At 48.0% G+C, this 13652-nt stretch overlaps 1 protein-coding gene across 1 annotated transcript in view; it reads left to right on the forward strand.

The window, feature by feature from the left end:
* The window catches only part of abca1b (ATP-binding cassette, sub-family A (ABC1), member 1B), an 87993-nt gene that overhangs the window by 49450 nt on the left and 24891 nt on the right, over positions 1 to 13652 (forward strand). The window contains 10 exon segments of the mRNA XM_056285898.1: positions 548 to 664; positions 1777 to 1971; positions 3345 to 3550; positions 5161 to 5337; positions 6708 to 6930; positions 7448 to 7669; positions 8563 to 8767; positions 9667 to 9780; positions 9898 to 10072; positions 10955 to 11086. Of these exon segments, the coding sequence (XP_056141873.1) occupies positions 548 to 664; positions 1777 to 1971; positions 3345 to 3550; positions 5161 to 5337; positions 6708 to 6930; positions 7448 to 7669; positions 8563 to 8767; positions 9667 to 9780; positions 9898 to 10072; positions 10955 to 11086 (1766 nt within the window).

The raw sequence follows: 13652 nt of genomic DNA on the forward strand, positions 1-13652 counted from the left end.
CTGTTCGGGGGGGAGGGGGAACTGGGGGGAATAGCGTGATCCTCCCACGCACTACGTCCCCCCCGGCGAAACTCCTCACTGTCAGGTGAAAAGAAGCGGCTGGCGATTCCACATGTATGGGAGGAGGCATGTGGTAGTCCGCACCCCTTACCGGCTCAGGGGGGAGCAGTGACTGGGACAGCTCGGAGAGTAGGTTAATTGAGATACAATTGGGGAGGAAAAGGGGGAGGGGGAGTCTGTAAAATCCAGGACTAGGTTAGTTCACATAGCACCTTTAACAGGGCTCTTGGGTCACTTCCCTAAACAGCTTCAATGGCAGTCAGCATGGCGAGTATGTGAGTCTCGGTTATCGTTAGTCGTGGTTTTTACGTGCTGCTATGGCTTGTTTCAGTCTTGCAAATTACATCATGTTTTTTATTTCAAGTTGCAGCACAAACAAGGTTGTTATTGTTGGTGCTGATTCTAGCTACTGTGTAACCCTGTGGACTACCCCTACCACCTGTACAGCAAAGTAATGATAATGGAGAACTCCCTCTTGTCTGCTCAGGTAAACCGGACCTTCCAGGAGCTGGGGGTGCTCAGGGATCTGGGGGGGATGTGGGAGGAGATGAGGCCCAAAGTCTGGAACTTCATGGAGAACAGCCAAGAGATGGACCTGATCAGGGTAAGATGGCTTCTCCTCGTCTCCGTCTTCATTTTCTTCTCTTCCTGCGGCAGAAGCTGTTTTAGGCACAGCATCCGTCGTCACCTCATTGTTGTTTTATGTCCTCAGGTTTGAGTAACTTCCATTATTTCCATTTGAGCTCTCCGTTTTCTGTGACGCCTCCCTTATTTCGCCATTATCTTGTTTTCATATGTGAGGTTTTAAATAAGTGCTGAACAAAATCAATGTAAGGCGCTGATTTTGGAATCAAGACAAGCTTATGTGTATGTCACAAAAAGTGCTGGAGCCCCTGAAGAGGGCGCCATACTGGAATGTTGTTGGAGAAATTGAAAAATGAAACCCTACAACTCCCATGAATGTGAATTCATCCAATTTGACAAACAGTTCAAGAGCGGCTTCATCAGAAAATCCGAATCACCTCTATTGACCAAATGCAAAAAGTGAAGAAGGAAGCTGATTTGGTTAATTGTTGCTGATACATGAGCGGATACCACTCCAAAATAAGGCATACTTTGTAAGTGGTTACTAATTACTTTATTAATGATTAATAATTAACTTAAACTTAGAGCGGCACGGTGGCGCAGTGGTTAGCGCAGTCGCCTCACAGCAAGAAGGCCCTGGGTTCGAGCCCCGGGGTAGTCCAACCTTGGGGGTCGTCCTGGGTCGTCCTCTGTGTGGAGTTTGCATGTTCTCCCCGTGTCTGCGTGGGTTCCCTCCGGGGGCTCCGGTTCCCTCCCACCGTCCAACGACACGTAGGTCAGGTGAATCGGCCGTACTAAATTGTCCCTAGGTGTGAATGTGTGTGTATGTGTGTCAGCCCTGTGATGGACTGGCGGCCTGTACAGGGTGTCTCCCTACCTGCCACCCAGTGACTGCTGGGATGGGATAGGCTCCAGCATCCTACGACCCCGGTTGGGATAAGCGGCTTGGATAATGGATGGATGGAACTTAAACTGAATGAGAGCAGACTGAACATAAACAGTCATAGCGAGAGACTTCTTCACTTGTTGATAGGACCTCACACAAACACACACACAAGCAAGCATACACTCACGCACTCATGCACACGGTGTGTCGACAGTCTCAGTAATATCTCCCTGCTCCTTCTCTAGACGCTGCTGGAGAACAACATCACAGCCAACTTCTTCTACGCCCAGCTGGCTGGCACCGACTGGACCGTGGCAGACATAGCCAGCTTCCTGTCCAAAAGGTCCGAGGACACACGTCCCCCGGGCAGCGCCATCACCTGGCGGGAGGTCTTCAATGAGACCGACCAAGCCATCATGAGCATCTCCCGCTTCATGGAGGTCAGTTCTAGTCTGTTCCTGTCGGTGTGCAACGTACACATGCCACAACAGTACAGCTAAATTAACAGCATAGCTTCTGCTGTCTTTTAATCCCAGCCCTGAATGTATATGATATTTAAAATAGCCATTCCAAGTGGGAATTGAATACCCAATCCTGGTGCTGTGCTCTATTTATTGGACTATATCTGATTTATAGTACTGTTAGCGGCTAACCTTGTCTTGGGTTGGTCATAATTAAGAGTTATGAATAGATTTTTACCAGTTTTACTGCCTGTTGACAGTAGAGACAACCAGATAATAGAATCTGATCATAGCTGACACAGAACCAGTATCACTTCATTATTAATGTAAGGATACATAGGAATTTCTTTGGTTGTCTTCACTGTAACATACGGTAATTTACATTCCAGTAGGACAACACAAAGGCGACATATGACGAGGACATCTCGCATAACAACATTCAGTAGACTATACATAAGATGCAGTTGCTCTTTCTCGTCTTTCGGGTTGAATAAATACCGCGAGAAAAACCTGACCCGGTCTCACACCTCGACCGCTGAACAGCCAGTGAGTCTAGGCTGACTCATCTTCTTCAGCATCCTCCTGTCATTTGCTGCTCATCATGTAGAAACCGGGGTAAAAGTGACTTCGTAGTTCCCTGAGGAAGGGCTGAAAATGACCCAGAATGACCCAGAATCTGGAAGGCTTTGAAGGGTTTGATCGGTCAGCAGGGAATTTTCTGGATCAGTCGCCTCCCTCTGTCATCCTCGGATGACTCACTCTTTACTTTCAGACGGGAATTGGTCAACACGGGCAGTGTACATCAGCTGACTTAGACAATGACATAAACTCGGTCTATCCGTCGCCTATCAACACGGGGATCTCCGGTTCGAATCCCCGTGTTGCCTCCGGCTTGGTCGGGCGTCGCTACAGACACAGTTGGTCGTGTCTGCGGGTGGGAAGCCGGATGTGGGTGTGTGTTCTGGTCGCTGCACTAGCGCCTCCTCTGGTCGGTCGGGGCGCCTGTTTGGGGGGGAGGGGGAACTGGGGGGAATAACGTGATCCTCCCACGCACTACGTCCCCCTGGCGAAACTCCTCGCTGTCAGGTGAAGGGAAGCGGCTGGCGACTCCACGTGTATGGGAGGAGGCATGTGGTAGTCTGCAGCCCTCCCCGGATCGGCAGAGGGGGTGGAGCAGCGACCGGGACGGCTCGGAAGAGTGGGGTAATTGGCCAAAGTACAGTTGGGGAGGGAAAAAAAAGGGGGGGGGAATCCAAACCCCCCCCTCCAAAAAAAAAACAAACCCAAAAAATCCCACAATGATATAAACTGACTGTGTGTGTGTGTGTGTGTGTGTATGTGTGTCTCCACAGTGTGTGAACCTGGATAAGCTGGAGCCCGTGGCCAATGAGGAGAGGCTGGTCAATAAGTCTATGGACCTGCTGGAAGACCGGAGGTTCTGGGCTGGGATCGTCTTTCCTGACATTGACACCAACAGCTCTGAACTGCCACCCAAAGTCAACTACAAGATCCGCATGGACATCGACAACGTGGAGCGCACCAACAAGATTAAAGACGCGTAAGCCTTTTCTCTCTCTCTCTCCTCTCTCTCTCTCTCTCTCTCTCTCTCTCTCTCTCTCTCTCTCGCAAACACACCACACACACACACACACACACACACACACACAGTTGACCCTGGCTCATGCACACCTTCAGGAAGTCTCTGTTTCTTGTTTTCATTGGAGGGTTACTGGGGTCATTCTCACCAAACGGAGAAAGAATCACTTTGAAGCAGTTTGAATGAGTGGGTGGGAGTCAGACCTTTAACAGACCAACACAATACAACAGTACACAAATTATTATTATTATTATTATTATTATTATTGCATACTAACACACTGTACCTGTATATTAATTCAACGCATGGTGAAGCCTCTACATGTTTAACATAATAAGATATTGAAGTGCCAGAACTTCTGCAGTTTCAGAAATTTTGTTCTTCCCCCCCTTTTCTCCCCAATTATACCCGGCCTGTTTTACCCCACTTTCTGAGCCGTCCCGGTCGCTGCTCCACCCCCTCTGCCGATCCGGGGAGGGCTGCAGACTACCACATGCCTCCTCCCATACATGTGGAGTCGCCAGCCACTTCTTTTCACCTGACAGTGAGGAGTTTCCCCAGGGGGGAACGTGCATGGGAGGACTATGCTATTCCCCCCCCAGTTTCCCCAGTACCCCCTGAACAGGCGCCCCGACCGACCAGAGGAGGCGCTAGTGCAGAGACCAGGACACATACCCACATCCGGCTTCCCACCCGCAGACACGGCCAGTTGTGTCTGTAGGGACGCCCGACCAAGCCGGAGGTAACAAGGGGATTCAAACTGGCGATTCCCATGTTGGTAGGCAACGGAATAGACCGCCACGCTACCTGGACGCCCCCTCAGTATGGTTTCTTAAAATAATTGGATACAGGTTCAAATCACCTACCAAAGAAGATCATAAACTTTAGTTTACGCATAGCAAATCTTTAGCACTAGCATCTTATCCTTCTTTTATTTGAACAATTTTAAACCATCCTGTTGATTAAAATCTCAGCTTTTTAATGATTTTGAAGTGCCGCCAAAATAAACAGCGTTAAGATTCGCCGTCGTGTCGTCCGGGTGGCGTGGCGGTCTTATGTTGCTGCCTACCAACACGGGGATCGCCGGTTCGAATCCCCGTGTTCACCTCCAGCTTGGTTGGACGTCCCTACAGACACAATCGGCCGTGTCTGCGGGTGGGGAAGCCGGATGTGGGTGTGTGTCCTGGTTGCTGCACTACTGCCTCCTCTGGTTGGTTAGTGGTGCCTGTTCGGGGGGGGGGGGGGGCTGGGGGGGGTAGCGTGATCCTTCCCACGTGCTATGTCCCCCTGGTGAAACTCGTCACTGTCAGGTGAAAAGAAGCGGCTGGCGACTCCACATGTATCGGAGGAGGCATGTGGTAGTCTGCAGCCCTCCCCGGGTTGGCAGAGGGGGTGGAGCAGAGACCGGGACGGCTCAGAAGATGGGGTAATTGGCTGGATACAATTGGGGAGAAAAAAAAGGGTTCATTCTACAGCTACATTTAGGCAACAAAGTTACAAGATATCTTCTGTTGTTTATTTTTCTTTGTTTGTTTGTTTGTTTGTTTGTTTGTTGCCTCTTCAACATCCAGCTACTGGGATCCCGGTCCTCGCGCGGACCCCTTTGAGGACATGCGGTACATCTGGGGAGGCTTCTCCTACCTCCAGGACGTGATCGAGCAGAGCATCATCCGAGCCATGACCGGCACCAAGGAGAAGACGGGCGTCTACATCCAGCAGATGCCCTACCCCTGCTACGTGGACGACATGTAAGCCGCATTTACTCCGTCAGCTCCGCGCCATTAACGTTCAACGTGGCCAGTTGTGTCTGTAGGGACAACCGGAACAAGCCGGAGGTAACGTGGGGATTCGAACTCGCGATCCCTGTGTTGGTAGGAAACGTAATAGACCGCTATGCTACCTGGATGCCCTAGTCCTGAATATTAAGGAGAGCATCAGTTGTCTCATAACCGCGTCCCCGTTGAGCGTCTTCATGTTTATAATCTCCCCGTTCCCACACAACAATACTGTAACACAATTATAATGAGCTGCTCTCTCCCTCCTTTCTCTCCCTTCTTTCTCTCCTTCTACTTCTCCTGCTCTTTCTTTTGTTCTCTGCATATGTGTGTGTGTCTCTTTGACTGTCTCTCTCTTGCTTTGTCTCTCTCTCTCTCGCTGTCTCTCACTCTCTCTCTGTCTTTCTCTGTCTCTCTCTCTCTCTCTCTGTCTTTCTCTGTCTATCTCTCTCTCACTCTCTCTCTGTCTCTCTCTCTCTGTTTCTCTCTCTCTCTCTGTTTCTCTCTCTCTCTCTCGCTGTCTCTCACTTTGTCTCTGTCTCTCTCTCTGTCTTTCTCTGTCTATCTCTCTCACTCTCTGTTTCTCTCTGTCTCTCTCTCTCTCTCTCGCTGTCTCTAACTTTGTCTCTGTCTCTCTCTGTCTCTCTCTGTCTATCTCTCTCACTCTCTCTCTGTCTCTCACTCTCTCTCTGTCTCTCTCTCTCTCTCTCTCTCGCTGTCTCTCACTTTGTCTCTGTCTCTCTCTGTCTTTCTCTGTCTATCTCTCTCACTCTCTCTCTGTCTCTCTCTCTCTCTCTCTGTCTCTCGCTGTCTCTCACTTTGTCTCTGTCTCTGTCTCTGTCTCTCTCTCTCTCTCTCTCTCTCTCTCTCTCTCTCTCTCTCTCTCTCTCTCTCGCTGTCTCTCACTTTGTCTCTGTCTCTGTCTCTGTCTCTGTCTCTGTCTCTGTCTCTGTCTCTCTCTCTCTCGCTGTCTCTCACTCTCTCTCTGTCTCTGTCTCTCTTTCTCTCTCTCTCTCTCTCTGTCTCTCTCTCTCTCTCTCTGTCTCTCGCTGTCTCTCACTTTGTCTCTGTCTCTGTCTCTGTCTCTGTCTCTCTCTCTCTCTCTCTCTCTCTCTCTCTCTCTCTCTCTCTCTCTCGCTGTCTCTCACTTTGTCTCTCACTTTGTCTCTCTCTCTCTCTCTCTCTCTCTCTCTCTCGCTGTCTCTCACTCTCTCTCTCTCTCTCTCGCTGTCTCTCACTCTCTCTCTGTCTCTCTCTCACTCTCTCGCTGTCTCTCACGTTGTCTCTGTCTCTCTCTCGCTTTGTCTCTGTCTCTCTCTGTCTGTCTGTCTCTCCCTGTGTAGCTTCCTGCGTGTGATGAGTCGCTCCATGCCTCTCTTCATGACGTTGGCGTGGATGTACTCGGTGGCCATCATCATAAAGAGTGTGGTCTATGAGAAGGAGGCCCGGCTGAAGGAGACCATGAGGATTATGGGATTGGATAACGGCATCCTGTGGTTCAGCTGGTTCATCAGCAGCCTCATCCCACTGCTGCTCAGCGCGGGGCTGCTTGTACTGCTGCTCAAGGTAACGCAAAAACACAACACCAAAAGAATTTTACTCAAAAATTGCTTATACGGGGGTCTGGGTAGCGTAGCGGTCTAGTCCGTTGCCTACCAACGCGGGGATCGCTGGTTCAAATCCCCGTGTCACCTCCATCCCTACAGCCACAATTGGCCGTGTCTGCGGGTGGGAAGCCGGATGTGGGTTTGTGTCCTGGTCACTGCAACAGCGCCTCCTCTGGTTGGTTGGGGCACCTTTTCAAGGGGGAGTTGGGGGGGAATAGCGTGATCCTCCCAAGCGCTCCGTCCCCCCTGGTGAAACTCCTCCCTGTCAGGTGAAAAGAAGCGGCTGGGGACTCCACATGTATGGGAGGAGGCATGTGGTAGTCTGCAGCCCTCCCCGGGTCGGCAGAGGGGGTGGAGCAGTGACCTGGACGGCTCGGAAGGATGGGGTAATTGGCCAAGTACAATTGGAGAGAAAAAGGGGAGGGGGGAAAATCCAAAGTAAGAAAGCTAAAAAAAAATCTCTATGTTCTCCACAGAAAGGGAACCTGCTGCCCTACAGTGACCCCGGGGTGGTCTTCTTCTTCCTGGGGTCGTTTGCCGTGGTAACCATCATGCAGTGTTTCCTCATCAGCACGGTGTTTTCCCGCGCCAACCTGGCTGCCGCCTGCGGAGGCATCATCTACTTCACCCTCTACCTGCCCTACGTGCTGTGTGTGGCCTGGCAGGACTACATCGGCTTCGGAGCCAAAGTCTTCGCCGTAAGTCCGGGTTCGGCTTTGATCGTCTGCCTGCCTGTCGGCTAAAAGTTAGCCGGCTGGCTTCTCAGCCCCGTTGAAACGGAAATGTCATCGCTGAATGAAATTCCAACGTTGTAAATGGACGAGAGGGCGTGGCCCGAACGCTTCGTCGTTTCGCTTTTACGTCTTAATGAATCATCAGGGCTGCTGGGATTCGTAGTTCCCTGAATGGATTAGCTGGATGTCTGGAGTGTGTGGGCAGAAAAAGAAAAACTGCAAGTTTAACATCCCGCCTCCTGATTTTGGGGCTCTTCAGAGTGCATATAATAATTTATTTACTCTCAGTCATCTAGACCGAGCTCCATTTCAGGCTGGGCGTGTACTCTGCTCTGCTTAACCAGTACAGCTTTTCACCAGCAGCAGCGCTGTGCACACAAAGGGACGTGTCGTACTCGAAGTCTGCCGCCCACGAGCAGATCGACAGCAGTTTCCTTTATAAAAAGTGCTTAAAAAAAACTAATTCTGGGTGGGCGTCCGGGTAGCGTAGTGGTCTCACTGTCAGGTGAAAAGAAGCGGCTGGGGACTCCACATGTATTGGAGGAGGCATATGGTAGTCTGTAGCCCTCCCCGGATCAGCTGAGGGGGTGGAGCAGCGACAGGGACGGCTCAGAAGAGTGGGGTAATTGGCCAAGTAAAGTTGGGGAGAAAAAGGGAGAGAAAAAAAGAAAGAATTAATTCCTCGATCACCAGCACAACAAACAACCACCAATCAGGAGGTCAACGGCTGGTCGAACTGCCCTGATAACAGATTCCTGAACAATAAAGCAAATGAGTAATGACGGTCGTAATTATAATGTGTCATAATGATAAAGTAGTGAATTGGATCTTGACTGCGGGTTGTTCTGTGCACACAGAGCCTGCTGTCCCCTGTGGCCTTTGGGTTTGGCTGTGAGTACTTTGCCCTTTTTGAGGAGCAGGGCGTGGGCATCCAGTGGTCCAACCTGGTGGCCAGTCCCCTGGAGGAGGACGACTTCAGCCTGACCACGGCCCTCATCATGATGTACTTCGACTCCTTCCTGTACGGGGTCATGACCTGGTACATCGAGGCCGTCTTTCCTGGTAATGAACTCAAAAGCGACTACAGACTGTGTTTTCTGGCTTGTGCAAAAGGAGCTGCAGTAAAATTGTGTTATCATACTCTTGCTAGGTACAATATGTGTCAAGCAGATTTTCACTAAGTACCGAGTGTGCTATTGTCCATTCAGAGCAGTTTTTATAGCTATGAATAAGAGTCATACGCTTAAACGCTACATTACAGTTCGGCCCTTTTAAAGTATTACCAAAGCTAGCAGCAGAGTGGCGCAGTGGTTAGCGCGGTCGACTCACAGCAAGAAGGTCCCGGGTTCGACCCCCGGGGTAGTCCAACCTTGGGGGTCGTCCCGGGTCGTCCTCTGTGTGGAGTTTGCATGTTCTCTCCGTGTCTGCGTGGGTTTCCTCCGGGTGCTCCAGTTTCCTCCCACCATCAAAAAGACATGTAGGTCAGGTGAATTGGCCGTGCTAAATTGTCCCTAGGTGTGAATGTGTCGGCCCTGTGATGGACTGGCGGCCTGTCCAGGGTGTCTCCCCGTCTGCCGCCCAGTGACTGCTGGGATAGGCTCCAGCATCTTGTGACCCCCAATTGGGATAAGTGTCTTGGATAATGGAATGGAATATATATATATATATATATATATATATATATATATATTAATTCCTGTGTAACACATGATGTTTAGTTAGTGGTTTTTACTATTTTACTATATCCCATGAAGTGAAGGTACAGGGGGCCAGCACCAGTCGCCTCATTGGTTAGGTTTTAGGTTAGGTTGTGGTTCACCTACTTCCTCTCATCTGGGTACGCCCCTTTTTACCTTCTGTTCCTCTGATCCAACAACCTTAGTTAATGGTGTGTGTGTGTGTGTGTGTGTGTGTGTGTGTGTGTGTGTGTGTGTGTGTGTGTGTGTGTGTGTGTGTGTCAGGTCAATATGGAATCCCTCGGTCATGGTACTTCCCCTTCACCAGGTCTTACTGGCTCGGAGAAAGAGAGAGAGAGTCCAGTAAGCTCCTTCAGGGCAGGAGAGGAAACCCTGGAGGTAAGAGGCCAAAACATCATCCACCGCGACTCGTAACACAAGTTATGATGTTTATTTGTGTCACAAAGCTCATCTTTTAAGACCTTATCATTTCAACACCTTTAACTGTTTGTGTAGCCGTGTGCATAGAAGAGGAGCCGGCCCATCTGGAGCCTGGCGTCTACATCGAGAACCTGGTGAAGGTCTACCGGCACGGGAAGAAGCTGGCGGTGGACGGGCTGACGCTGGGATTCTACAAGGGACAGATCACTTCCTTCCTGGGACACAACGGAGCCGGCAAAACCACGACCATGTGAGCAGATGACACACCCCGGCTAGTATAGATACAGGTCACATACGCATTATTGTCATTATTTAGAAGACAGAGGGTGAACAAGACGAGAAGATGACCCACCAATATAAGCCAACCCTGATTGTAAGACACCCCACCCCCCCCCTCCACTTTTTCAACACCTGTTTTTGGAAAAATCTTTTTTGGTAGAATAAATCTTGTTTTTATATAGAAAATAATTTAATTTGACGGTAATGCAATAAAAATACATTGAATAAAACAAGGCAATCCCAACAAAAATAAATTTTAAATAGAAATATTGAAATGAAAATGAAATGTGATCAAATTCTAAATCTATATGTGAATATGAATAAAATAAGTAAAAATTAAATAAAACAAACTTAAATTAAACTATAGCCCAATGTTACTTTTATTACCATTTATCCACCTCATAGTGAAAAACTACATATCACCTTTCAATATGCATATTAACTAGCAAACGCGTACCTCATAGATACACATAACTGACTCATTCTGCTGTCATGAATGCGTAATAAGAATAGATAAAAATTATTAAAAATGTGTTACCATGGGGACAAATCCGAAAAAATGTTATCATTATTAGAATACATTATTAAATATATTGTTAAATATATTATTGAAATATATTATAAATATACATACTTAGGCCAATACGATATATTTTTACATTGTGAGCGCTAAACGCTACACAATGCTAAACACCTTGTAATGCAACATGCATTCGAGGCCTGCCTGAAATATAGAATTAAATATGATGTATACCGAAAACTTATTCATACCTGAATGTCCTGCATGGTTGATGTTATATACATTAAACTAATTTCAACAGAACTAAATCCCGTGCTGATTCCCCCCCACCAGGTCCATTCTGACCGGTTTGTTCCCGCCCACCTCCGGCACGGCTTACATCATGGGGAAAGACATCCGCACGGAGCTGAACGCCATCCGGCAGAGTCTGGGCGTCTGCCCGCAGCACAACGTCCTCTTCAGCATGTAAGTCCTCTTCTGTCTGTCTGCTCTGAAACAGACTCCGACCTGCAAGCTCCACCTTCCCTCCACATCCGTCACATTTTCATCACCCTGGGTTAGGGCTCGCCAGTAATTCAATATCATCGTTGAGCATCTTTCAGGGGTATTGTCTCGGGGTGAAATTCGGATATTGTAACGTACGCAATATGCAATTTTGCCCTCTAGATTAATGACAAGGAGAATCTGTTACCTGTAATTTCCTGTTACCTGTAATTTCACACAAAATAGTATTTTTGAGGGAGTTATTATTGAAAACAAGCTTTGGTTTGCTATTGTACTTTACATTACCAAACGGTTCAATGTGGTGAACCTCAGCTGGATTCTTAACCATGGTTATTTTGCATATGTAAGCAGATATTGTGAGATATATCAGTAATCAAGTAAAATTCCCTATGATTATAGTTCTAATAATATTTTCCATACCGGTCGATTGTACTATGGACACAGTTTAGGGCTCTATGGCTCCCAGAAATGTGTGGCCAAACATGTTTCTGGATTTAACAGAATTTGCGTACAGTTTAACAGAACTGATATGACGTTTTCACACTGGCCAAAAAACCCACTAACATCCACCTTTGGTCAATGTCACATTGACCAAAGGTGGATGTTAGTGTTTTTTTTTTGGCCAGTGTGAAAGCGGTAATAGAGAGAGAAGGGGTAATAGAGAGAGTTGTCACATCCATTGTCTCGTTTCACCTAGTCTCTCTCGTTAGACCAAAATTATTATAAATGATTAGTTATTATTAATAATAGGCCCTGTGATGGACTGGCGGCCTGTCCAGGGTGTCTCCCCACCTGCCACCCAATGACTGCTGGGATAGGCTCCAGCATCCCTGCGAGCAGGATAAGCTGCTTGGATAATGGATGGATGGAATTATTATTCATTATTAATTATCATATCTGGCAAAATTTACATTGTTACATCGTGCCAATAAAGCCATTTGAATTTGAATTTGTAAAGGTAAATTTACACACTGTGAAAAAGACAAGCTTATCTTGTTTTAAGTCTCATAATGCTGATTACAAGTAACTGCTAGAAAACCCCCATTGATAGATATGTTTCTTATTTCAAGAAAGTGTGCTTGTTTCATGATATAAGACCTTTTTTATAAGGAATTTTTACTTAACAGGAGAAGAACTCTTGGAAGAATCTAAATGTCTTGATGCGTGTTGAAAAGTCCAGATCAGGAAATAACTGAAAGGTGAATCAGTTCATGTGGACACAGCGTTTATTGGGAGAGAAGTTTCATCGCTCATCTAAGTCACCTCCTCAGTCTCAGCTGACTGCAGGTATCCCCACCCTTATAAACAACACTGTTGCGTAGCGACCGAACCAACGATTGGTTTCATATGCAAATTAACGTGACCTTTAACTAGAGACAGAATGGCGACAGGCATGGGCGCAAGTCCATGAATACTGGGACGGCATCCAAGGCTTTACCTGTGCCCCCGCCCTTACGGTTAGTGGTTGTGTCAGGAAGGGCATCGGACGTAAAATTTTGCCAAATCAATATGCAGATTGTCAAGACTATACCGGATCAGTCGAGACCCGGGTTAACAACAACCGCCATCGGTGCTGTGCCCTCACAGGGTACTGATGGAAACTATAAAATCCGCCATGGCAACCCCTGGGAAACAGGGAATAAGCCGAAAGAAGAAGAAGAAGACGATGCCCACGTGTACTATTCACAGAGGATTGGGAATAGCTGCCATCACAGCATTGTGAGATGCCGCCAGAAGCAGTGGGGGTGGTTCGTATGAAATTACAGGATGACCCCACCCTGCGCAATAGGACCACCCTTAACACTGACCAAGTGTGTCTGCTCCTCAAGCTGTGTCTTCAGTCCATGTACTTCACATACAGGGGGCAGTATCATAGGCAGAAAGCATGGGTGTGCTATGGATTGCCCAGTTTCACCTATAGTGGCCAACATGTATATGGAAGAAGTGAGCTCTGATGTCCTAACCAGGGGCACCATCTAGTTCAGATTTGTGGACGACACCTGGGTTAAAATTAAATCTCAGGACGCACCACATTTCACCGACCACATTAACCCTGTGGACGTCCACATCAAGGTCACCAGGGAGGATGTGTGAAATGACAGGTTAGCCTTCTTACACTGGGAAATTGCAGTTGGTGATGGGGGACATTTGATTGTTGATGTTTACCATAAACCAACACACTGATCAGTACTTAAGGTTTGACTCTCATCAGCCACTAGAGCACAAACTAGGAGTCATCAGGAAGCCAGGAAGACGCCCAAAGGGTGCACCAGCCTATCAAAGAGAGGACAACAGCTGTCTAAGCATAAACCAGTGGTGATTGCGTATGTGGGGGGCGTTTTGGAAAAGTTGAGATGCGTATTTTCCAAACACCGCGTCTCAGTTGCTTTAAAACCCCAAACACGCTGCGCCGGAAATTGGTCCACCCCAAGTATCTGTTAAGTGCCAGGATGATTGCCATGACACAGAAGCGAGTTGAGTCGAGTCGAGCTGAGCTGGTACCGTGTAGCGGAAAAGGGGCATTCGA

Source organism: Lampris incognitus, chromosome 1 (genome assembly GCF_029633865.1).
Source record: "Lampris incognitus isolate fLamInc1 chromosome 1, fLamInc1.hap2, whole genome shotgun sequence".
Classification (NCBI taxonomy): domain Eukaryota; kingdom Metazoa; phylum Chordata; class Actinopteri; order Lampriformes; family Lampridae; genus Lampris; species Lampris incognitus.